Raw genomic sequence first — 24051 nt, 5'->3', positions numbered from 1 at the left:
GGCCGGAGCGGGGGCCTAGGCCGGAGCAGGGGCCTAGGCCGGAGCAGGGGCCTAGGCCGGAGCGGCTCCCGCACCGCGCTGCCGACCTCCCGGCCCAGAGGCAGCCCAGGCCCTCGGGGCTCCCCTCCGCGCCCAGGGCCCCACCGGGCGATGCGAAGCGGGGCGCGGCAGCCCCCAGCCAGGCAGCGGCCCTGCCTGAGGGGAGCGGGGAACGCGGCGCCGCCCCGACCCACCTGGAGCCGCCGCTGCCTGTTAGCGATGGCGGCGCCGCAACCGCCAACATTCAAACCGGGGCCGCGCGGCGCAACCGCCAATGGCGGGGCCCGGGGCGGGGCTGAGCGGCGGGGCGGTCCCGGGGCGGGGCGGTCCCGGCAGGCGGCGCGGCAGCATGGAGGGCCGGCTGCCCTACGATGATTTCCCGGTGGTGTTCCTGCCGCCCTACGAGAGCCCGCCCGCCTGGGTGCCGCCGCACGAGGTGAGGGCACGGCGCTGGGGACGGGGTGGGGGGGGGGGCGGCTCGGGGGGGCGGCGGGGGCCGCGGGCCGGCGGTGCGGGGCCGCCGCCTGAGGGCCGCCGCGCCTTGCCTTGCAGCGCGTGTACCACCCCGACTACAACAACGAGCTCACGCAGTTCCTGCCCCGCACCATCGTCCTCAAGAAGCCGCCCGGGGCGCAGGTGAGTCCCCGCTGAACCCCCACCCAGGGCTCCCCGGGGAGGTGCGGGCCCTGCCCGGCCGTTCCCTCGGCGCGGTGTGTCCCGGCTCTGGTTCACGCTTTCCCTTCCGTGCCCTTCCTGGCACGGAGCAGCTGATGCAGAGCTGCGGGTTTGTAATCCCCGGGTGGCAGCAGCCCCCTGGCAAGGTGCCTGCTGAGGGCAGCCGGGTGTGGGTGGGTGGGTGGGTGGGTTCCTGGGGCCTTGCTCCTCCAGGGGCTTGGCAGGATGGATGGAAGGGACACGTCTCCAGTGGGAAGGGCTCTGGGCCAAAGGGGGTGACTGGTTACTGCTGGTTTCTCTTCCAGCTGGGCTTCAACATCCGGGGAGGAAAAGCCTCGCAGCTGGGGATCTTCATCTCGAAGGTGCGTCTGGCCTTCTGCCGTTCCCTCCCTGTGTCCTGCCTGTTCCCTGGGGTGTTGCTGAGCCAGCTGGGTGTGCAGGGAGACTGTCATGTGCCTCATGTGCATCTCCCAACTCACAGCTGTAATTTGCCACGCACCAAGCAGCAATCAGACAGTCCTGCCCCAGTTCCTGATCTCTCCCCAGCCCGCGGAGTGTTGCTGGTGTGCTGCAGTCTCCACTCCCCGTCCTGCCCAGTCCCGTGTGAGCACACTGGACCAGCACGGTGGGGAGGCTCTGGGGCTGGGCTGTCTTGGCTGCGTGGGAGGGGAGCTGCAGCGCTGGCCCTGCCGAGAGTCACTGCTGCTGCCTCTGCTCTTCCCTTCGCAGGTGATCCCCGACTCGGACGCGCACAGAGCTGGGCTGCAGGAAGGGGACCAGGTGCTCTCTGTGAACGATGTGGATTTCCAGGACATTGAGCACAGCAAGGTGAGCAGCCGTACGGCCCAGCTGCAGGCGCAGGGGCAGGACGGGGAGTCCGTGCATACACCATCTCCTTCCAGCCTCGCAGCCTGCACCACCTCAGCTGGTGGCACCACATAACCGTTGCATTCCTCTTACCTCTCCTCCAGCCCAGTCTGGTCACTGAGCAACTCTTTCTGCTTTCAGGCTGTGGAGATCCTGAAGACAGCCCGTGAGATCACCATGCGTGTGCGTTACTTCCCCTACAGTAAGTGCCCACTAGCTCCCAGTCCGGTCCCCCAGCAGCATTTCTCCTCGGGAAGCAGACTGCCCTGCGTCCCTGCTGATGCCACCTGAGCTTAGCCGTTATGAGTCTAAGGTCGTGGGTGGTGTTAAGTTAGCAGCCTGCAGATCAGAAAGAACATGGGGCTTTGATTTGGGGATCAGGACAGCTACCAAGTCAAAACAGGACTGGTTTCAGCTGTCCACCTAGAAAAACTGGTAGAGCAGGGCTTAGCCACACAGTGCTAAAAGCAGGGATGCTCGTCAGATGGAAGTGATAACTGTAGAGCTGTAGAAGATGCTGCTTATCCTTGAATAACACAGGAATCAGTTCTGTTACTAGTGGACCCATGCTGATGGTGGACACTGCTTGTGGTTTTTATCCCTCCCTAGGAATGTTTAAATTCTGAGTGAGGGAAGAGACTATTAACTCCTGCTTTCTGCACCCATAAACTTCATAGATATAAGGGGGAAAAAACAGAGGTCAAGTCAAGCCAAACAAGGGTTCCTCATAAAATGGAAACTGACCCTTAAGTGAAGAAAGAAAAAAAATATAGAGTAGGGGAAGAGAGGACTTTAAACAAACTTTTGTTCTAAATGCCTCAGAATAACTAGAAATGACTGGCCGGGGTGTGAACGTGCTATTTTAAAGCCAGCTGCTACCCAAGAGGGCAGCAAATGCTGCCTCTGCTCACTGAGGTATAATCAGAATATGTTTTCCTTTAATGTTTTGGCTAGTCACCCCCTGTCATCAGTCCCCTCCTGCTCTTTCAGCCCTGCCTTCTCTTTCCCTTCCAGATTACCAGAGACAGAAGGAAAGAACTGTTCACTAGTGGGCATCTGTCTGCTGGGTCTCCAGTGGCCATCCTGCAAAGAACTCCACTGCTTTTCCTCAACGTGTGAGATGACACATCAAGTTTCAGCTGTCACTGGAGGTACAACTGTCCTGTTGGCTGCGCAGGTGTCAGCTCTGCTTCCTGCGTGGAGGGATGCCAACAAGAGTCTTATTTAGCTGGAAGATGGATAGGGCTTTAGTCTGTACTTGAACTGGGTGTTGAAGTGAGCTGGTGGTGCTGATGTGGAAGTGGGTACCAGACGGCAGCTTCTCCAGCCAGATTTGTGCTTCTCCTCTAGTAGGACTTAATGTAAAGGAGTGCTCTGCTGGTTCGGGATCCCACCCTTGTTGCTAGATGTAAGGCCAAGAGGGTCTGAGCCTGCTTGAGCAGAGCATGGCCTTTGTCCTTCAAGAGATCAACCTGTTCACTTCTCTGGTGACATGGAATTCTGTCCTTTTCCACTGTCCTACCTCTACTCCACACCACTGGGTTTGCTTGGGACTCAAGGAACAGGAGTAAAATACACTCAACCTCAGTCTGCCCAGGCACGTTTGTACCTCTTTGCTGCTTAACGACCACCACGATACAGGACCAAGACACTTGGAGCACATTTCTGAGCTGCTGCGGGCACTTGGCCAGGTTCCCTCAGGCATGGTGCTTGCACGGCCAGGGGAGGAAACCTGCTGTGCCCTGCGCTGGGAGAGCCCAGCTAAAACACGCTCGTTATCAGCAAAGCTGGGTGCAAACGCCTGGTAGTGTCCCATTGTAGATGGCACCAGGACAGCCCTTGCTCTGGCCTTCTCTGTGGTGTTTTCCACTTCTCTGTAATAACTGAAATAATAAAACGAGTACAACAACCAGACCATCCTGCTGCCGCTCGGCAAGTCTCCGTGGAGGGTTGTTTGTCACCAGCCTCAGGACGGGCCTGGCAGACAGCTGGGACCAGGGTTGGCTCCGGTTGCCCTTGCAGCCTGGAGGAGGGAGGTGTGGGACCCACGCGAGGTGCAGCTCTGGTTTAAGGGTGTTTTTGGCACTGTGATGGAAGTCAGCCCTTGGTTACCCTGGAGTGGTTTCAGCGCTGCCAGGAGCAAGAGCTGCAGTGGAGGGTTTTGTCTGTGGTGGCACTAGCACAACTTGAGACAGCCAACCGTGCTGCTCTTCCCTTCTCACCCTGTCGTGCTCAGCTGTGCCAGGGTGAAGGTGCAGTGGGCAGCCCCTGGCCCCAAAGCCAACCTGTGCTCTGCCTGGTGGGAAACAGCAATCCAACACAGGCATCAGGTTTTTGGCACACAACCCAGCTGCCGAGGAGCCAAGGGCACCTTGAACCTTCTCCACAGGGGACTGCAAATCCAACCTCAACGTTCAATCTTCATCCTCTCCGAGGAGCTCCAGGAAGATCTCCCCTGCCTAGGGCAGCTCCCTCCCTGCCATTACTCAGAGGTAATTAGTGAGGTGCCTTCGCAGCCCTTTGTGGGCTAACAGGAAAGAGCGGATTCTTTCCCAAGACACATTCACGTCTTTGGTATCTTAATTGGCAAAGCAGTAATAGGGTTTGTACTGGCCACCACAGTGCATTTCATCCTCCAGAACTGGAGGGACAAACAGGGGTAGGTACAGATTCCTGCTGGGAAAACAACAGGTCTGGCAACACAGGATTTTTTTTAGCGACTTGCAAAATAGATGCCAAGAGTCACGAGCACTGGAGCAGCTTTTGTCTGTCAATGAGTAACTCCCCGGCCAGGGAAGCAGCCTGGCAGAGGTGCTGCAGGTAACGTGACCTTTTGGAGCAACACTAACAGCCCCAGATTTTCTTTAAAAGCTCGCCCACCCCTTACTGTGAACCACGGGATGAGCTTGAGCAGCACCAGGTAACGTTCCTCCCTGCGGCCACGCTGGCAGCATCAGTCCCCGAACCCTGCGGTCGCCCCTCTCATCCTTCACTTGGGACATGCTGACACGGGCTCAGGGCCTGCTGCAAAGGCAGAAGGCTGATTTAGCTCCTTGGGACCATCTTCTGCTTGCCCAGATGCCCTGACGATGCCAGCTGCTTTAGGAGAGTGAAATTAAGCTTCCTGTACCCAAATCCTTTGTCCCTGTCCCCCTGCAGCACTGCTCTGCCGCTCCGTTCAGGATCTGCAGAAGCTGCTGAGCTTCAAGATCCTGAACTGAGTGGCTCTAAGGAAGCCAGCGCCATGAGAGACCATCCCAAACTCCTACAGCTGGTGACCAACTCTTAGGACAGCATTTTGCCCTTAACAGGCCCAGGACCACTGCAAAGGGGCAGCCTTCTAGCCCAGCCTGCTCTGCACTCACCAGGTGCTGGGCAGAGATGTTGATAACGGGTTGTTTAGCCTGGAGAAGAGGAGGCTCAGAGGTGACCTTATTGCAGCCTACAACTACCTGAAGGGAGGGTGTAGTGGGGTGGGAGTCGGCCTCTTCTCCCAGGCAACCAGTGATGGGACAAGAGGACACAGCCTCAGGCTTCGCCAGGGGAGGTTCAGGTTGGACATCAGGAAGCATTTCTTCTCAGCAAGGGTCATTAGCCATTGGAAGGGGCTGCCCAGGGAGGTGGTGGAGTCACCATCTCTGGAGGGGTTTAAGAAAAGCCTAGACATGGCACTTAGTGCCCTGGTCTAGTTGCCATGGTGGTGTCAGGGCAATGGTTGGACTCGATGGTCCCAGAGGGCTCTTCCAACCTGAGTGATTCTGTGATTCTGTGATACCCATCCTCGACCTGCCAGGATCACAGTGTCACCACATCCCTGTTCTTTAAGGGCCTTGAGCACCACCCTGAGCAAGGAGGAGAGGAAGTTGTCCCACCTGCCTGAGCAGCGCCTGGGGTCCGCATGGCCATGCAGCCACTCCAGGGATGTAGTTCACTTCATGATCTCGCTGTCTCCGCCAAGCAGCACCCACCCTACCCCTTCCCAGCCCCACTGGTGCCACCTCCCTCTTGTAGCAGAGGTCCCAAGGGGTGTCCTGTACCCCACACACCTCCCTCCCGCCTGGACATGGTGGCGTCTGTGTTTAACACAAGCCAAGACCTCGGTGGAAGCCAGCCAGTCCCACCCCTGTCCCCCTCGGGCCTCTGGCCCCCACTCACAGCCACAGTAGCCCACATCAGCATTGGCAGCCGCCTGGGTGACATCATGCGTGTCGGTGACGTTGGTGTCCCACTTCCATCGATACTCAACATCATCGTACGCCGTCTCCACCGGGATGTCGATGGGGCACTGTGGGGAGCACTGATGGCTCAGGACAGGCTGTCCCACCCCACCCCCTGCACCCCTCCCCTGTGGGAGGGGGGTCCCCTGTGGCCAGCACGGCCTTTGGCTTCCCAAAACACCTCGCACCCCAAGAGGAGGAAGGGGGATGCCGTCACACACCCGAGAGAGGAGCTGGGGCCACCAGCGTTCCTGCAGTGCCCCCGGGTTGTGACACCCCCTCGGCCCTCCAGGACAGGAGGACACTGCTGAGGGGAGGCAGTGTGACCCAGCCCGGCCTCCCGCTGCCCTCCCAGGGCAAACCCCACCCTACGCAGGGCAGACTGCTCAAACCAAGGAGTAAAACAAGCAGAGGGAGCCCAAGGCCCCTCTGGGGCAGCAGGACAGCGCGGGTGTTGGTGAAATATCTTTATTTAGTGTGATACACGGCTGTGGTCAGACAGTCCATACTCATATTAATAGTCACACTTGGCTAACAGCTAGGAGACAGCAGGGCCAGACACACACTCAATATTATACACATCCATAGAGAAGACAGTGGGAAGTGAACTATTTTATTTCACTAGTTACCCCCCCCGTTACTTAGGGTCTCCCCCCTCCCACCCCCGGGTCCGTGACTCAGAACAACACGACAGCAGAGCAGCGCACACCTGCCTGTGAGAAGGGGACAGCGAAACCTGTTCTACGGCAGACACGGACACACCGACAAACATCAGCAATTCCCACACGACAGGGGTATGTACAGAGGAGGGGGACACTCCAGTGACACGGGAAACAACATCCCAGCTTCCTCCTGCAGGCCAGCTCACCGGGAGGGGAAGGGACAGGGCTCTGGGGAACAACAAAAGGTCAGTCACCGGCAGCGAGGTGACTTGCTGCCAGGAAGCCAACGTGGCGACTGCCAGCTCCCGCTCCGAGGCTGCCCCGTCCCCTTCTTTGATGGCCCCCAGGCTTCAGAGTGCACCCGCTGTGTCAGTGACCGAGGGGCATCCTGCCAGGGGAGCGCCACTAACTCCGCCAAAGGCTGCTGTCCCCACCCGCCACGCTGGGGTCACTCGCTCTCCTGCCTGCTGGCTTCCCCCCGTCAGCGTGACATAGGCCAGGGGATGAGAATAACAGTGAATGGCTTCCAGCCATCCGACTGTTTCTCCTCGCTGTCAACAAACCTACAGACTTCTGGTTAGCACAGATCGATTAAAACCCCCAGTAAAAGTCTCTGGAAAGCTCTATTAATGTAATTAGAAACCAGTGGCAGGGGGAAGAGGATGTATTTCCCAGCCTCCAAGGTCGAGAAGCGACACCAAAATTCACTTCAGCAGCATCCATTCCTCTACCCAGGTCTGACAATAAATCCCTGCCACTGCTAAGCTCAGCTTTGGCAATGCTGCAGCTTAAGACTACCCCAAAAGTGAAATGGCTCCTAGTCCCATCCCCCAGAAGTCTACCACAAAGGCAGAAGTAGCTACGTACGATTTCACCAAGCAGCAACCTAGGTAGGAGAGTAGAACAGCTATTGCTGGCCTTCCATCTGCTGTAGCCCTCCTGCTCTGCGTGAAGCAGCTCCCAGTCTATGCGACAAGGAAGAGGAGAACAGACCAGGAAAGGAGCCTGCGCAGCGCCCATGACTCCCAGGGCAGGTATTGGACTCCAGGTAACCGTTTGCTTTCACTGTTGACAGACAGGCCCCAGGTCTCTACAACCACCGTGAGGATCTCTCCCCACCCAGCCTCACGCTGCAAAGCCTCTGTACCCTCTTCCTTCCCCACACCTGACAGCCAACACTCACCGAGCACCACCGTCCTCCGGGTGGGAAGACGTTCCAGCTGAGGAGAGCAGTCTGTGGGATGTCTCTGCTACACAAACGGGAGCAACAAGGCCAAAGCTATCAGAGTCTGGGGGTTTCCAGTGCTGTGTGTAACACCAGGGGCAAAACTCAGAAGTCGTGAGCAAGAGTTAGCCAAGATCATCCACAGAAAGGAGAAACTGAGGAGCTACCCTTGTGTGTGCCCTGCAGGCAGCAAAAGCCTAGAAACAGATAACCTGTATTGTCCAAAAAGGCAAGGCCAAGTCAAAGTGGGTGGTTGAAAAGGAGCAGCCTTTCAACAGAGGAAGAGGGGATGCAGGACAAAGACAGGGCTGGAGTGGACAGGGAATAGGTAAGATGCAAGGCAGTAAGGAAGGTGGCAAGGCCACCCCCAAGCTTTAGTTTTGTCTTCCCTAACTTGGTGGCTTTTCCATTGCATTTACAAGATACATCTGAGCAGACAGGCTCAAGGTGGGGAAGAGGGGGAGAAGGAGAGGAAGAGAAAGAGTGTAAAGGGCACCACAGTGCCAAAGTGCAACAACAGAAAAAGAAAGAAAGAAAAGACAGGACACTCATTCTGCACTCGGGGCTCATACCATGCAGTAAGAGGGGCGGCCAGGGCTGCTCCCCACCAGTAAACAGGGAGTTGGCTCGCTTAGTAGGTTGGTTTTCCAGCCCACAAAGTAGGGTTGCTAGCCAATGAGCGGTGATGTTCTTCAGTGAGCCTGGCCGGTTGGGGAATGTGCTGCTACAGAACGGGCCTGTTAGCAGGAGCACCCGCTCTCCGTTACTGGCTGCTCAGGAGGCTTCTCTAGTTTGATGTCAATCACTGCAGGAGACAAGTTAAGGAAATCACCCGGCTCAAGGGAAAACAAGGAGGCAAGAACAGAAAAGGGATCAATATCTGAAAACATTGTTAGCTGTCCCTTCTGGATAAGGGCAGGTGCTTTAGCAGAGCAGAACATACCCCGCCTGAACAGGATTAACTGCAAAACCAGTGGACTGGGTATGCCAAGACCACTTAGAGGATTGAGCCCAAGTGGACAGGTCTGCACACAAGACAGCCCTGTGCACAGAGGAAAAGATTACGGTATTTTAAAACTATGCAAATTTTATCCTAAGCTTAACTGCAGAAAGCAAAACCTGTGCTTGTCATTACAAGTAGTTGGGTACATTCCTGAGAACAGGAAAAGTTACTGATGAGAAAACAAGGATACTGTCTTCTTTGCTCTTCTCTGGTGTGCTGTCCATCCCAGGTAAGGCAGCAGCCACACGACGGAAAAGCTGAAAAGCAGCAAGAGGTAAAGCTGAAGGCTCGTCAGAAAAAATGCATGTTAAAAAACATTGCTTCAGAGCAGATCTTAGAGTCCAAACTGTACAAATTTGTTACGTGGGTACTTTAGCAAGCAACCATCAACAAATGCCACAAGAATTTTACGTAAGAAATACAACAGGTTTATTAAACAAGCTACTCAATGCCTACAAAACAGTTTTATTTTACCTGTTTCTACTTGAATAGAACAGGGAATTAATTAGTAACAGTTCTTCAGGGACTCACAGAACTGCCTCCTGCACTCAGTAAGCATGTCACCTACCACGTCCAGCCTCAGCTGCTTTTGCACACAGCAATGTCACAGTGCACAACTCCAGGCTTCTGAGCAGCAGCCTCGCAAGACTGAAGGTTTAAAAAGTCTGTGGAATAACTGAGGTTTTACAGCCCACCCTTTCAGTTCAGTCCTGCTGCAGAACAGCCATTTCTGGCTCAAGTGAGCTGTATTTAAGCTATTAAGGATGTGCTAGAGCTGGGAAGGACTATCATACCCCCATAAAAAAAAAAAAAGAAAATGGTTTTCCATAATTTTTCAAGTCACTGCTTGGAGCTCCTCCTGCTGACACTAATGCAGCAGCTCACACAGTGCAGACACTGCTAGGCACTCTGGTGATGAGTGCTGCAGAAAGAACTAGAGGAATCACCAGCTAAGGATGATTTTTGTCACAGTAGCTTGGCAGGGGCTTCTCATCCACCCCTCCAAATTGTGTTACTTGGAACATCAAGCCACTGAGGTACCAGCAAGGTGCTGCAGTTAGTATCCTTTTGGTCACAGCAGTTCTCACTGCAAACACCCTCTTGGCAAATAAAGTAAGTCAGAACCAAAGACTAAAGTGGATTCAAACCAGAACAGCCCAAAGAAACACAACCAAAGTCTCCTAATCCCATTGTCAGGTTCTCCTAACCAGCTGGTGGGCAGCAAACCAGTATGTTTCCCAGCTGACACCAGCAGTACTCACACTCCCTGCAGGCCCCTGGACCTTACGGCTACCTGACTCCCCAAGCTCTGTCACGCTTCAGAACAATTCCTGAACTAGTGGAGAGTGGGATCACAAGCTTATAGCAAGAGGCAACGGGCACAAACTGAAATACAAGAAATTCTGTTTAAAAGTAAGAAAAAATTTACAGGTTTTTTTACTGTACAGATAGACACTGTGACAGGCTGCCTGGAGAGATGGAGTCTCTATCCTTTGAGATATTCAAAGCACAACTGGAGGCAGTTCTGGGCAGCCTGCTCTGAGCACAGGGTTGGAGTAGACAATCTCCAGAGATCCCTTCCAACCTCAACTATTCCAAGATTTTCCTCTGCAGCTCGCAAACAGAAGCAGGAACTTCTACCCTAGTGCATCAGCATAAGCAATTGTCCAACTGATGTCAACACTTTTTTAAAAAACAGTGCATTAACTGTTAACAAAAGCAAAGGGAACATACAAACTGATGTTTGAGTGGCTGCACAAAGTAGTGCCACTCCCATCCCTCAGCACGTTCTGGTTTTAGACAGCTTTAACAGGGAATCATTGACTTGACAGGAAAGGAGCTTCCACTAGATAAAGCAGCAGCAATCATTGGGCAAGAAGCATTTCAGGGCTTGACATTAAACAATACAAGCAAATATCTGATGGAACACGACCCCCAAGGAGAAGCACAGACACACAGAGCAGTAAAGTACAGATTTTTCCTGTCTTTAGGACAGAACGTTGATCTACCTGTTTCACATTGTATCCAGTCTTTGCACTGGTCTCAATGAACATCACGTTCAGCTCTTTGGCTCTTTGTTCACCTTCTTCTGTAGTGATTTGCCTGGACAAAGGTGCAAACAGAAGCAGAAAGACAGAAAGGAAGGACAAGAAGAGTTAGAGATGTCTGTGACCGAGACGCTCTTCAGCGGAGGGCCACCTCACCACCCCTTCCAAGAGTGCATAGTCCACCAGTGGAGACCTCAGGACCTCTCAGTCTTTAAGACCCCCAGGTCCTCCAGCTAAGGATAAAACAACTTCAGGTAAGTTACCCAGGGAACAGAAGGTTACAGAAAGATTTCAGAAAGGCTCCAGCAGCAAGTACAGTGCAACAGCAAGTGCCAGGCTGCTGCTTGTGAACAAGCACCTGCAAATGCATCTCTGACCAACACCCTCTACATACCTGTTCCACATTATATCCTGCTTTAGCACTGGTTTCAATACACATCATAGTCAGTTCCTGGGCTTTTCTCTCACCCTCCTCTATAGAAACCTGTCTACAGCAATGAGAACAAATCACAGAAAAGAAAAACCAAAAACAAAAGAAAACAGTCCAAAAATGATAAAAAGAAAACTGCAGAAAAAAAAAAAACAGCCACCGACTGAAGCAACATTAACAGCAAAGAAAAACTTCACAGGCTGCACCAGGAAAGAACAGGGCTATTTTTAGTTCAGCTTTTTGGCCTCAGAACTTAACTTGCATCATCACTGGGTTTCTACCATAGGATGAATGGCTTCCAGTACGCTGTATTCTAGTTCAAAAAATGTGACCAAGCTCAGACTGACACTGTGCCTTTGTCCAGCCTTCAAAGGCCCCGTATTTCAGCCCAACACAAATCTAACTTCCTTTTAAAAGAAAGGTAAGGCAGCTCCTTTTACTGATACCTGGATATACACCATCATTCTAAAATCTAGCCTAGACCAGGACTACTGTCACTTACATCACACTTCTAAAATAAGAATTTCCAGTGCTCCATGAACTTCAACTGTAGCTATGTTTCAAACAATTTTCTGCTATTTCTAATTCTCCAGGCAGTGCTGGGCCAGCTGTCCTGCACACACACTCTACTTCGCTTACGTACTATCAGGAAATAATCCAAGGCAGAAATTATCCCATTGGGTTTTCCAGTTCCACATGAAATTGGATTTTGATAGAAATCGGAAATCTAAACGCCAGATTATTCAGTTAGGGAGCTGCAGTTACTTCTAGCTCCCAGGAGAGCATAAGAGATACTAAGTGGTCAACATCCAGGACTGGCTCAAGTATAACACATCAGATCTGTCTCAGTTGCTTTGGTAAGCTGACTTCAGAGACCAGACTGACCTGAGGTCTTACCACCTGGAATTCTTCATCCAAATCAGCTATACACATTTTTATCAAATTTCTGAAGCTCTGAGCACCAAGTTTTACCAACATTTCCACAGGCACAGGACACTCAGAATGGCCTCCCACTGGACATGGAAAAAGCCAGCAGTTGTCAAGACTAAGGTGGTCTGAGTGGAGGACACAGAACACACTTCTGTAAGAACCATCAGCACAAAGCCCACACAGTGCCCAGCTGGAGCCTAACTGTACCCTGTTCCCCACCGACTCAAACCGCCTGCTGGTATTAGAACTATTTATGCTTCTCCTCCTAGGCATAAACTAAAAACTAACAGTGACTTGAACAGGGACACAGGGCAAAAAGCATCTCCTGATGCTTGTGCAGCCAGGGATGCTGGCTATTGTCTCAACACCACCAAAACCACAAGGGAAAAAATCACATCACAACACATTCTGAAGCAATACGTACACCGCAGGAGTGAGCCAAGCAAGGTTTAGAATTTAAAATGCATCCAACACTGAAACAGTCAGATCCCTATTTGTCCCACCATGCCAAAAAACAGAGCAAACAGGCAGTTCAGATCACAGTGCAAGATTTTTCTGAGAAAAATCACTGTTCCACTTGTAAGGCTTTTCAAGCTGTTCTCCTTGGATCAGAAGTGTCTCATGAACAGCCAAGGGATAAGGGTTTGATTTTATGAGACCTCATTTCACTGTGACATCCAGGTGTCTCCCAGTTCTGCCTTTCTGAGATGCCTTCTTTTGCATCAGATAAAAATTCCCCATCATTTCAATACTTCATATGTCCTATGACATAGGAAGCACACATTTTAGAATACCTGGTATATGTGAAGATGTTTCAGTTTATATTGGGACTGTAAGGAACTGCATGGCTTACTCCATCCTACTACTGACACTAACCATCAAAATAAAAATCCTTCCTTATCTACACTGTTTCTGATGTCTTCATAAAGAATGAAAATCTCTGAAAACATTACACAACATTTTTGCTAAATCAAGAGAAGAATTTGATATAGAAATGCAAAAGCACAATTCTGTGGTCTTCCAAGATGCTGTTACCTTGGTTATGTTGGCTGAAGTGGCGTTGTAGGATTGAGTTTTGAAAGCAAAATGCTTTATGCTGTGTCCCAAAACATTAAGTCCCTGCGATTTTAAGAGTCTAATTAACTTTTTATGTCTCTAGGGAAGTCTGCTTTTGCTAATCTAGTTTCCCCTCACACATCCACAACAGCACAGTTTGCGTTATGTACGACATGAAATTTAGGCTCAGAGGGAAACCTTTTAGACTGACGCTGTAAAAGCTCATGCTCCATCCTGTAACAAGAAGAAACTTTACTATGAACTTAGAGTTGCACATGCAGAAAGAGTCATGTAAATCAGACTACTGAAAAAAGGCAGATCTTGCTTTTACAAGACACCTTTTTGGCTTGATCTCAGCATGAAAGAAAAATCAGACAAAATACACTATTGAGAAACATGGTGTAAAGATAATTTAAGTAAAATGAATTTTTTTAGGTGGGTTTGTTTTAACCAAAACTATTTGCAGACTAGCAAAAGGGAATAACTTTGCATATGCTGAAAACAGAAATCTGAATTTCACAACAAGCTATTTACGCTTCATTTAAAAATCAACAATTGTTCTGAGGACAGACTAGTTAGCCAGCTCCTTGCTTTGACTTGGCAGCGAGGCCACCCGCTCCCCTCCATTACCTCTTGTCTGCCAGGTCAGTTTTGTTCCCCACCAACATGATGATGACATCGCTTCCTCTCTCTGTCCGAACGTCATCAATCCACTTGGAGGTTTGCTGGAAAGAGTTCAAGTCTGTAGGGAAGAATCAAATGTGAGTGCTGAGGATAAAACTTGTTATCAGAGAGGCAGAATGCTATGCCTGTACTCAGGTGCTTCCCCAAATCTCCCCACACCACATGTAAACGACCCATAAATTGTTTCCCGCTTAGACAGAAAAACAAGGTGGGGGGAAAACCATTTCTAATGTTAATCATCTTTTTTGCAGAACTTCTGGTTGTAAGATATTAGTTCTGCTTACGTGTAGTATTTCAAATAACGAGACACTAAAGCATCACTCACTTGTAATGTCATAGACTACCACAGCAATGGTGGAGTCGCGGATGTAGCTGGGAATGAGACTGCGGAACCGCTCCTGGCCTGCTGTGTCCCAAAGCTGCAGCCGAACCTGCTGGTACCAGGCCAGGGAGAGCAGAGAGAGCAAGAGAGAAAAGAAAGGAGGAAACTGTCCTTTAGAGAAAAGGCCATTTCTAGAATTAACCGTATGCAGCTCAGTCTGAGAAGCTGAGGTTGACCTTGTAATCTTGCCCCAAATATCCAAACAACACAGAAATTGGCTTTTCTGACTCTGTAGATAACGTGCTTTAATTACCTCCTTTGCTTGCCTAGAGTCTGCTGTTCCCAAAGAGCTCTGGGTTACGGCTACTACCTCATTGCTGATAGCGGTAGCTGTTCTTCCTGGTCTCGCCAGGATTATGTGTGGGGTCTCCATGGGACTCCTAGCCTAGAGCATCTCAGATCAAAGCTTTCTGGGCAATTCCCACATGACAGACATGCAATTCCCTCAGCCCAGACACCACGTTGTAAAACAGCATCCTTTCTCCAGCATCAAGCATCCAGAAGCTGGCCACGGGGATTTTCATGCACGATTAAGGCAATCAATAAGTTAAGGTCCAGCAGAAACAAAAGCAAATGCTACACGCTGCAGGCTTCACGTGACACAAAGGGCATTGGGTCCTCCCTTTCTGGTAAGCACAGGAGTCAAAAACAAGCACAAACGCTGTGAGAGGTGCAGTTTGATCTCCAGAACCACAGCTATGTCCAAACACAAACTGACCTAGTATAGATGACAGCTCTAAGGCCTGGGACCTGCCTATTTGAACCAGCAATGGTCCAAACATGCCCAACGACCACAGTGAATGCTGAACAAAAGCTGTTCACAACTAGGAGCGATGCCATCTCCTTCCAAGTCACCACCCCACACAGCTAGCTGTGCAAGTAGCGCTATGCTGCCAGAAAACAAGGTTGCTGTTGGCATTCTGAACAGGCACGAGTGTCACAGGAGGGCAGATACTGGTTCCCAGCTTAATTACGTGAATTGGTTAGATGGGCTCCCAAAGCCACTTGGTCAGCAATGAGGGAGAGCAGCTGTTTAGGCACAGCACAGCAGTTACTAAGGCAGCTTGTAGGAGACTGGCTACAAGGGAGAAAGCAGTTTCAGAAGGAGCAATAATTGGCTTGTTTAGAAGAGAAACAGAAGGTGGACAGAGCACATGTCTGCAAAGTGTCTGGCTACAAACAACACCCTGTCTACATCAGGGTACGTAGATCTGATGCCCTGGGACTTAAGGAAGATTAGGGCTTACAGTTAAAGCAATTAGCCCATGCTTCATTTTGAAGGCAGTCTTGATTACTATAGCAAAAGCCAGCACTCCTCAGTGCCCCAGGACACTCAGGGTGACAAACTCCAAACACCTGGACAATATTACACCAGTGCTGGAAGATCAGATTGATAGTGACAGCTTCTGGACTTCACAACAAGCTTCCACGTAGTCCCCAAGACATTGCTGCTACACCAGACTATTCACCCAGAAAGTTTACCAAGGTGGTGATTCAAACACTCCAACCTTCAGACTCACAGTCAAAAGGGCAACTAGAGGAAGTACCACAGAACTGGGGAAGAACTGGCCCCAGTAATCTTGTAGTCAAGTGTAACACTAGTTGAGAGAAGGCCTTGAGCTAGTGTGCAGCTACCACGTGCAGGCACCCCTGAAGTGACCCGAGAAAGCTAGCTGCAGTATTTCTGTGGCTTCTCATTTCTAGAAGTCAAAGTTTGTGCGCACCCATTTTGGAGGGGAAGAGAAAATATAAATAACCCACTCAAACAGACAGTGTGCTGATGACCGTACCGGTCTGGAAGGTTCAAAGGTCCTCAACCAAGCACTAAACCAGCCTCTCTTAAACAGTACCTTGTCTGGTCCTTAAGTATGTCCTATGGGGCTGTCCCTATTTTACACTACCATGACCAGCATTAACTTACAGAAGACTATGTGAGGTTCCCAAATACACTTACCACTAAGGACAATGCAAATATACAGCTCTTCAGAGCGGTAAAGGAAATGGTGTTTTCCTCATCACACCAGTGCTCACCATCATCATGCCCTCAGAAGTACCTGAGCGTGTTCCTTCAATAACACAAGAAAACTAAAAGCCCCTCGGTCACTAAGAATGGAACAAAGAGCAGCAACAAGAAAAAAATGAAATTACCTGAAAAGCCCAGACCACTTCCCAAGTACGATGAGATCAGCTATCACTTAATTATTTTTACATATGTGGAAGCTGTTAAGAACAGCCTAGACTGGCAAGATTTTTCCACCTGCCTGGATAAACAGCATCCTGTACCTGTCACAAGAGTCAGGAACGATGCCAACCTACCAGCCTGTCACGCTGCCTCACCTAGGTGAGCTCCCAGCATAAGTCAGCACACGCACATCTCAGCACTCCTCAAACCCCAAACACTTTCACATTAGTTTGCACCAAACCAGAAATCCTCCCAGGGTCAACTACTTCAGCTACAGGACTGGGAGAAAGACCATGTAATTATTTACCCTCAATATGTAAGATAAATCCTAACAGAAGTCTATTATTTGTTAAGCACTTCATTTAACCAAAGCAAAATCAACTCCTGGTCCATAAAGCCTCACTATAAACCAGAGTTTGTGACAGAATAAAGGTGGGCCAGAGGATTTTCATCTGTGCTACGTTCTTTACTTAGACCTTGTCCACGTGGCGTTGGCTCACTGGTATAAATCCTGTCTAGATATTTATGCTGATACTGTAGCTTAATCAAAAAAGCCAGATCAAGTGGAATTATAACAAGGAGTTATAATGAAATAATTGTATTCATATCTTCCCATCCTATACTAAAACATTCATGCTAAGAGTGGTAAAGAATTTCCCTCGAAGCTTGTTTATTCTTTACAAATTATGGTAGTTACATCTCTTCTCTTTCAAAAGCTCTCTGGTTACTCATATGAATCGCTCTCTCTCTTCTTCAATGAGATGGGAGTTTGGAATCCTTGTAAGTCACTACACAGCTTTTATTTAAACGGGTGTTGTACTGTTTTAACTACTCTGACAGTATTTCATTGCTTCTGCATCTGAAGTTGTTACTTGTATTACCTCTGTAGTTATCCAGAGAGGAAAAAAATTTAATTTAGAGGTTAAAAAGAAAACCCCAAACCAGAAAAAGTAAAAAGCTTTCCAAAGGCTACCAATCACCTTTCATTCCAGTCAGCACAGATGCATGGGAAGCCACAATCCCTGTTCACCTACCTGCCCATCCTCTGGGTATCACTTCCATTGTTTGAGCTTTGAGCAGACCAGAGTTTCCCAGTTCCCCAGTTTCTGAATTATGGGATGAAATTACCACTGGTTGTGGGGGAAGATTCTCAGCTGCTTTCCCTCTGCCCATGAAACACCTACAGTCCTGGGGCTGACAGCCTCTCTTAGCTCCTTTCAGATACCACCACCACTTCCAAGGCATAAAAGGTACATGTTAAAAGCAAGGGCCCTGCAGACACTCCGGCTCAATACCTACTTGTGATGTCAAAGACAATGACAGCCACAGCAGAGTCACGGATGTAGCTGGGAATGAGGCTGCGGAACCTCTCCTGGCCGGCTGTGTCCCACAGCTGCAGCCTGATCTGGGAAATGGAAAAGTGTAGGGGAAGAGGGAAGGGGAAGAGCAGGGAAACGGAAAACAAAACCAAAACTCAAGTGAAATAAAAATAAAAATAAAAAAAATTGCAAGGCAAAAATAATGCAACAAAAGGAAAGTTAAAACGGAACAGAAATATGAAAAGAGCCAACAGCACTTCTAAGCGCATTCTCGCTCAGCCTAGCACATCTGAGAAGCCTCCCTCCCTCCACAGACCCATCAATAACTCACACATATGAACACGTTCTTCCATTTAATCATAAAAGCAAGCTATCCCTAAAAAATACCTTCCCACACCATCTGCCTATGAGGGAAATACACATACGTACCTCAGCGCATCCTGCCACGTCAGGACTCTGGCTAGAACAGCCACACAAGCAAACTGCAGCCTACAGCTGGATGGATGGGGCTACTCCTACCCGTAAGGACTACACCACCCCGCTGCTGGTGAGCCCACTGGAAAGCCTGATGTCAAGTACTGAAACATAGTAGTGGGGTACAAGCCAGGACAGCAAACACCCTCTAGACTGGCTTATCTTGGGCTTAAATCCAACAAGTCTGGGAAGATATCGAGACACAGCAGAGGAAATACTACCTTGTCTTTGAAGAATGAGGTTGTAGCTGTGACATGGTACTGTCAGCCTGACGGGAGGGAGGGGGGATGGCCCCAGTTCACCTAGTGCCACAGCTCCCAGTGCACTGGCAACGTGCTAGAAATGGCCTACTTACAGCTGCCCTCTGCGGGAGGCTCCTGGAGATGGTTCTGAAGATCCCAACTCCACATACATCTGTCCCTTCTGCTGGCCAGGACATGCTACCCAGGCCACGTTTAGAGCTGAGTGATCTGGCACGGGTATAAGCTCAGGATATATTATCTGGTGTAAGGACATATCAAATGTGCCAAAGCCTCAGTGAGAGGCTTGGCATTCCTCATTTAAAGCACAGCAGTCAAAGCCTATTGCAAAATACAGCATTAGCCATATCTGAGAAGGTATTTCAATGTCTGAATTTTCCTAGCTGGTGTGCTTGTATTTCTCCCTCCTCTTATCTACACTCAACACCTCTCTGCTATTTAAACAGGCTTTATGGGCTCTGTGGACCACCTACATAATCAGGAAAGCTAACAGTGGAAAGAAAAGGGTATTTTCTGGATAGCAGGCGAGCGGGTGAATGACATCCTGACCTACACAACCATAAGAAATCAAGACTACGCTGCTGAAAACAGCACACAGGCATTCCAACTTGCCTTCACAGGTGTCAAGCAGCATTCCCAAGATCTTTTTATTCTTCTGCCACTGCCAGCACCACTGAAGAATGTTATCCAAGTAGTTTCTCCCACAGGAAGATTAACCAAGGCTTTTTCTAATACTGAATCACTGGTAAGATGGCAGAGAAGCACTCAAGAAGCTCACCACACACACTGGGCTGAGACCTCTTCAGAAGCAACACAAAGGATTTTCATCACACCACTGGCCCCTTCCTCCCCCCAACCGTTTCACACTTCTCAGCCAGCAGTAAAACTAGCAAGAAGGCAAGTACTAGCAAAACATGAACGAATGAAAAGACAAATACTGAAAGGCAGGAGAGGGATGTGAGGAATCTCTTTATGCAAAAAGGAATCTCATGCAAGCTAAATCCCAAATTGCTTTATTAACAGTAAGCAAGAACTGTGTTACAGAAGGAGCCTTCTGACGAGGAGGAACTGTGCCACCACTGGTAACCATCAATGACTTCAAGACTTGGAACTGCCCGCTGTCTGCTCAGACCCATTTATCCTGACGATCCCGGAGGCACAGCTGCAAATTCTGGGACCAAACTATGCCTAAGGTACACAGAGCAGACAGCCCATTGCCCGGGATACGGACGTTAGCTTGCCCCAATTTTGCATGAAAGATTTTGACTTTGTTCTAGAGGTATCAGGTATTACCAAGTATCAGAAACAGGAGAGTGGGTCAGCGATTTGATTCAACAAAGGCCGTCCCTCTGAAGGCTGCTGTGGGATTGCAGCAGCCATGGGAGGAACGGCACGCACAGCAGCTGCTGCTCCCGTGACTGCAGTTGCCATGCTATCCCACAGATGCCTCACTTACCGTGCGATCTTCAAGATACATTGTTTTTGACAGGAAATCAATTCCAATGGTCGCCTGAAAAGAAGAAAAGCATTAGTAGCTGCAGCTTGCCTTCCAGCATCTGCAAACAAGATCTTTGTATACAAACTCTCAGAAATGTTCACAAACTTGTAATTAAGCTGTTTTAAGTCATTGCCCTTCAATGTAGTGGATAAAAACAAAGCAATCTGGATATCTGCACCACCTTCGTATCACACCATTCTTCCAACACTTCTCAACAGCACAAGAACCTCTGAGTCTGTGCAGAGATTTTAGCCTCAGACATTCGTGCACCTTAACGCAGACCACACCTGAACTGGCATCTCCTTCTGGTCTACCACAATTCAGTCTGGTTATTAGAAATAATCAAAAGGTGGAGCAAATTACATATACAAATTGCAGGCAACTGTGCTGAGTGCTAAAAAGCAATGTTTATTTGGGGCTTTGTTTAGCCTGGAGAAGAGGAAGCTCAGAGGTGACCTTAGTGCAGTCTACAACTACCTGAAGGGAGGTTGTAGCGCAGTGGGAGTCGGCCTCTTCTCCCAGGCAACCAGCGACAGGAGAAGAGGACACAGCCTCAAGCTTCGCCAGGGGAGGTTCAGGCTGGACATTAGGAAGCATTTCTTCTCAGCAAGGGTCATTAGCCATTGGAAGGGGCTGCCCAGGGAGGTGGTGGAGTCACCATCTCTGGAGGGGTTTAAGAAAAGACTGGACATGGCACTTAGTGCTCTGGTCTAGTTGCCGTGGTGGTGTCAGGGCAATGGTTGGACTCGATGAGCCCAGAGGGCTCTTCCAACCTGGCTGATTCTGTGATTTCAGAATGTGCTTCCTTTCCAGTGAGATTCAGAAGCTTCATTTCCCAGGCAGTTCTTTCTGTAAGTCTCCTTCCACTCACGTTTCCATTGCTGTACAGCAATTCCGGTACAAAGACACTTAAAGTAATTTACTAAGTTGATGTGCTCCAGGCACTTAAATCAAGCAGATGTCCTAGCCCATCATAACCCTGGGAGACAGGAGACAGGCTACCAGTGTAACAGATTTTAGTATTTTAGACAGGTTATCTCCAGTCTTAACAAGCACAAGCAGCATAACATGATCTGGAAGGTCTCCATCAGAACGTGAACCATTTAACGTTAGAAGAGACAACAGCCAGTTTCTGTAGGTAGCATTTATTTCTGGGAGTCCTGTTTTCTGCAGCCAGGACACAGTTTATAACAACTACAACAAGCAGAGAAATCCATGAGAGCACCTTGCAGAAGTCAGTAAAAGAAACACAGAAAGCACAAGAGGATCCAGTTCCAGTGAATGACTTGTCCTCAAAAAAAACAATCTTCATTTTTCAGCTTAAAATTACTCCAATCTAAACCAGTAACGCTTTCTGGCCTGAATTAAGAGAACACCATAGTCTCAACTTCCTTAAAGATACTTGGTATTCCCTTGAAATACTAAGTGCTTTCACTGCACCTAACACTTCTGAAATCTTCAGCCTCTTCCACATCTTTTCATCTGCAGCCCCTTCATCCCTACCCTACTCTTTCCCTGCCACGATTTCCCTGGCTTTTTCTACCATCTATAGTGTTTTAGTTAAAAATATAAATAGCAATAATAAAAATTAACTGAGAGAGAGAATATGCCACGGTGACTTCTTGTAGATCTACCTATGCACTCAGCTCAGATGCTAGAGACCAAGAACTACCATAACCATGTTCATATCTTATTCTTTCTCTCTGTTTCCTGAGACTTCCATACCCATCCTCAGGCATCCTGACCATCGTCTTCTCTGTTAGCCAACCCCATAAACCAACGTTTCTCCCTGTTTTCCTCAAGGCTTCTCACATATCCAGACAGGATCTAAATCCTGCTTCTTTTTTGTACGCTGTAATTCTTGGCATCATACTAGATGCTTGGTCTTAATCATGAAGTCTCACCTCCACTTCAAGGCACATTAAAACCTTACATGTGATATTGAACTGACACCTCGTGGAAAAACGTGCTTACCCCTAACAGTTTTCACAGGCTACATTTTAACAGCGGGGAACAGATTTACCCATATATATATATAAAAAAATAAAATAAAATAAAGAGATACTACCACATACCTGGTAAGTATTATCAAAACTGTCATACATAAACCTGGTGATCAGAGAGGTCTTCCCAACTACAAAAGAGGAAAAAAATTACTTTCAAGCAGCAGTGGGGAAAAAAATAACCACTGCTTTGGGAGTGACACGCTGGTAGCGCTGATCATCAGAATGAAGTTGCCAACCTAAGGATATTTCCCAGCTAGGAAATTAATTCACAACATGATAGTAGTATGTTAAGCCAAACCAATCTCAGTAGGTCAAAAATTAATCATGATGAAAACTTGGTCCTCAAATTAGGTACGTTGTGATGCACATGACAAAGAATTATTTGTTTGCTTTAAGCAAGCAATAAATCTGCTTTATTACTCATATTTTGCTACTTATGTAATCATCAAGTCTTAGACTTGCAGACACAAACACCAAAACAAGAGGTGGGATGGCCTGGACACTGTTTAGCTGCCTCTAGCTGGATAGAAGAGCAACATTCAAGACTAATATCTTTCCTCAAGAAGATTTTAGATAGAGTAAACTTTGGTGGTTTGCTTCAAAACTTTAAATGTGTGTCTCCAAATATTACCAAGAGAGAAAGGGCGGGACTGACAAGAAACTGGAAGCAAAGATAAGATCTCTGATTCTCTCTCAGGAAGCTGGAGAAGCCAAGAAAAATTTAAAGGATATGGATGGAAGAGAAGAGGGAAAAGGAATACACTGCCTGTGAAATTGTGAACATTGGAGAGGGTTAAAAACCAGTTAGACAAATGCCTGTCAGCAGCAGTTAGCTTAACTGGTAAGGGAGGGGAATCAGACAACTTCTAGAAATTCCTCCAAAATCTACAGCTCTGGGACCGAGGAGGAGGTAAGCAGTGGGAGATCTAGAGAGTAATACAGCAAAGAATACCACAAGATACAACTGATCCGTATGTTATGGGAGAAGGGGTACAGAGGGAGGCAACTTCCCGGTAAAACAAAAAAAAAAATGAAGGTGTAAGGGAGGCACCGGCCACGCTGGCGATCAGCACCGCTCTGCCGTTTGTTTTCTCTCCCCAGCACACGCCGCACGCTCGGGCGGACACGGCCCGAGGCACGGGGCGCAGCAGCACCCCGAGAGCCTCCGCGTTTCTCCCAGCCGCCGGCAAGGCCCGCCCGGCCCCGCGCCTCCCCGCAGCACGGCTGCGGCCGGCCCCGGGAGCAGGCCCGGCCCACCGGGTATGCAGGCCGCCGGTAACGGGGAGCCAGGCCCGCGCCTGCCGCCCGCCGAGGCCCCAGGCCGGACCGCGGCGGGGCCGCCCCTCCCTCGGGCGGCCGCCTCTGGCCGACGCCCCCCGCGGGGGCCCAAGACGGCTCGTCCCCGCCTCCCCCCCGGGCACAGAAAGGCCCTTAACGGTTCCTCCGCCGCCGCAAGACCGCCACCCCCCGGCCCTTAACGGATCCTCGGGCCCCTAAGGGCCCCTCACCGCCCCCCCCGCGGCGGAAGGCCCGTCACGGCGGCCCCCCCCGCCGCCGCCCCCCGCTCACCGCTCTGCTCGCCCAGGAAGACGAGCTTGAACTTCCTCAGCGGGTTCCCGAACTCGCCGCCGCTGCCGGGCGCGGACATGGCGGCGCGGGGAGGCCGGGCCGGAGCCGTGACTGAGGAGAACGAGACACCGCCGCGCGCACACACCGGCACCGCCGCCGCCCCGCCCGCCGCGTCGCGCGTCACTTCCGCCGGCGTCACCGGTACGTCACTACGCCCCACCCCCGGGGCGGGCGGTTGCCGCGGCAACGGGGCCCTCCCCTCCGCCCCGGGGGCGGGGCCGCCGCTGCGGCCTGTACCGGGTGGGGGCGGGGGGCAGGACCGGGCCGGGAGCGGTCGCTGCCGGGTTCCGCAGCGCCCCGCCCTGCCGCGGGGCGGGCTGAGGCACCGGCTGCCGCACCACGCCCCGGCACCACGACACGGAGCCTGCACCGGGCCACCGGGGCGGGTTTATTTGTAACGGTGTCTCAGAGCGCGGCCTAACGCCCGCGAACGGCAAACGCACCGGGCGGGCTCCGGTGCACCCT

General features: G+C 50.3%; 2 protein-coding genes across 6 annotated transcripts; one reads left to right on the top strand and one right to left on the bottom strand.

Annotated features, from left to right (window-relative positions):
* The first annotated feature begins 361 nt into the window (after window positions 1–361).
* PDZD11 (PDZ domain containing 11) lies at window positions 362–3495 on the top strand. Its single transcript, XM_068412039.1, has 6 exons — window positions 362–475; window positions 592–675; window positions 1020–1076; window positions 1444–1542; window positions 1723–1783; window positions 2596–3495. The coding sequence occupies exons 1-6, from the start codon at window positions 389–391 to the stop codon at window positions 2628–2630; spliced, it is 423 nt and encodes a 140-aa protein (XP_068268140.1). The 5' UTR covers window positions 362–388; the 3' UTR covers window positions 2631–3495.
* Window positions 3496–6250: 2755 nt separating this feature from the next.
* On the bottom strand, window positions 6251–23690 carry RAB41 (RAB41, member RAS oncogene family). 5 transcript variants are annotated; one of them, XM_068411764.1, is made up of 9 exons: window positions 23527–23616; window positions 22027–22085; window positions 19910–19963; window positions 17700–17805; window positions 14162–14270; window positions 13783–13894; window positions 10698–10791; window positions 8879–8945; window positions 6251–8490 (listed from the first exon to the last, which is right to left on the bottom strand). In XM_068411764.1, the coding sequence occupies exons 2-9, from the start codon at window positions 22050–22052 to the stop codon at window positions 8426–8428; spliced, it is 633 nt and encodes a 210-aa protein (XP_068267865.1). In that variant the 5' UTR covers window positions 22053–22085; window positions 23527–23616; the 3' UTR covers window positions 6251–8425. The 5 variants fall into 5 exon arrangements, 4 of the variants coding, with proteins under 4 accessions (XP_068267865.1, XP_068267866.1, XP_068267863.1 ...); XM_068411765.1 differs by having other exon boundaries at window positions 14162–14267; XM_068411762.1 differs by lacking the exon at window positions 14162–14270 and having other exon boundaries at window positions 23527–23690.
* Window positions 23691–24051: the final 361 nt, after the last annotated feature.

This window comes from Nyctibius grandis, chromosome 13, assembly GCF_013368605.1.
Source record: "Nyctibius grandis isolate bNycGra1 chromosome 13, bNycGra1.pri, whole genome shotgun sequence".
NCBI lineage: Eukaryota > Metazoa > Chordata > Aves > Nyctibiiformes > Nyctibiidae > Nyctibius > Nyctibius grandis.
Note: the sequence above shows the minus strand (reverse complement) of the source record. Positions and strands in the feature narration are given on the sequence as shown.

Coding starts and splice junctions, on each gene's coding strand:
- PDZD11 (XM_068412039.1), top strand. CDS start 389: ATGGAGGGCCGGCTGCCCTACGATGATTTCCCGGTGGTGTTCCTGCCG. Junction 676..1,019: donor AGAAGCCGCCCGGGGCGCAG/GTGAGTCCCCGC, acceptor TTTCTCTTCCAG/CTGGGCTTCAACATCCGGGG. Junction 1,784..2,595: donor TGTGCGTTACTTCCCCTACA/GTAAGTGCCCAC, acceptor TTTCCCTTCCAG/ATTACCAGAGACAGAAGGAA.
- RAB41 (XM_068411762.1), bottom strand. CDS start 23,605: ATGTCCGCGCCCGGCAGCGGCGGCGAGTTCGGGAACCCGCTGAGGAAG. Junction 19,964..22,026: donor GTTTTGATAATACTTACCAG/GTATGTGGTAGT, acceptor TCTTCTTTTCAG/GCGACCATTGGAATTGATTT. Junction 10,792..13,782: donor ACTGACCTGGCAGACAAGAG/GTAATGGAGGGG, acceptor ACCTTTGTCCAG/GCAAATCACTACAGAAGAAG.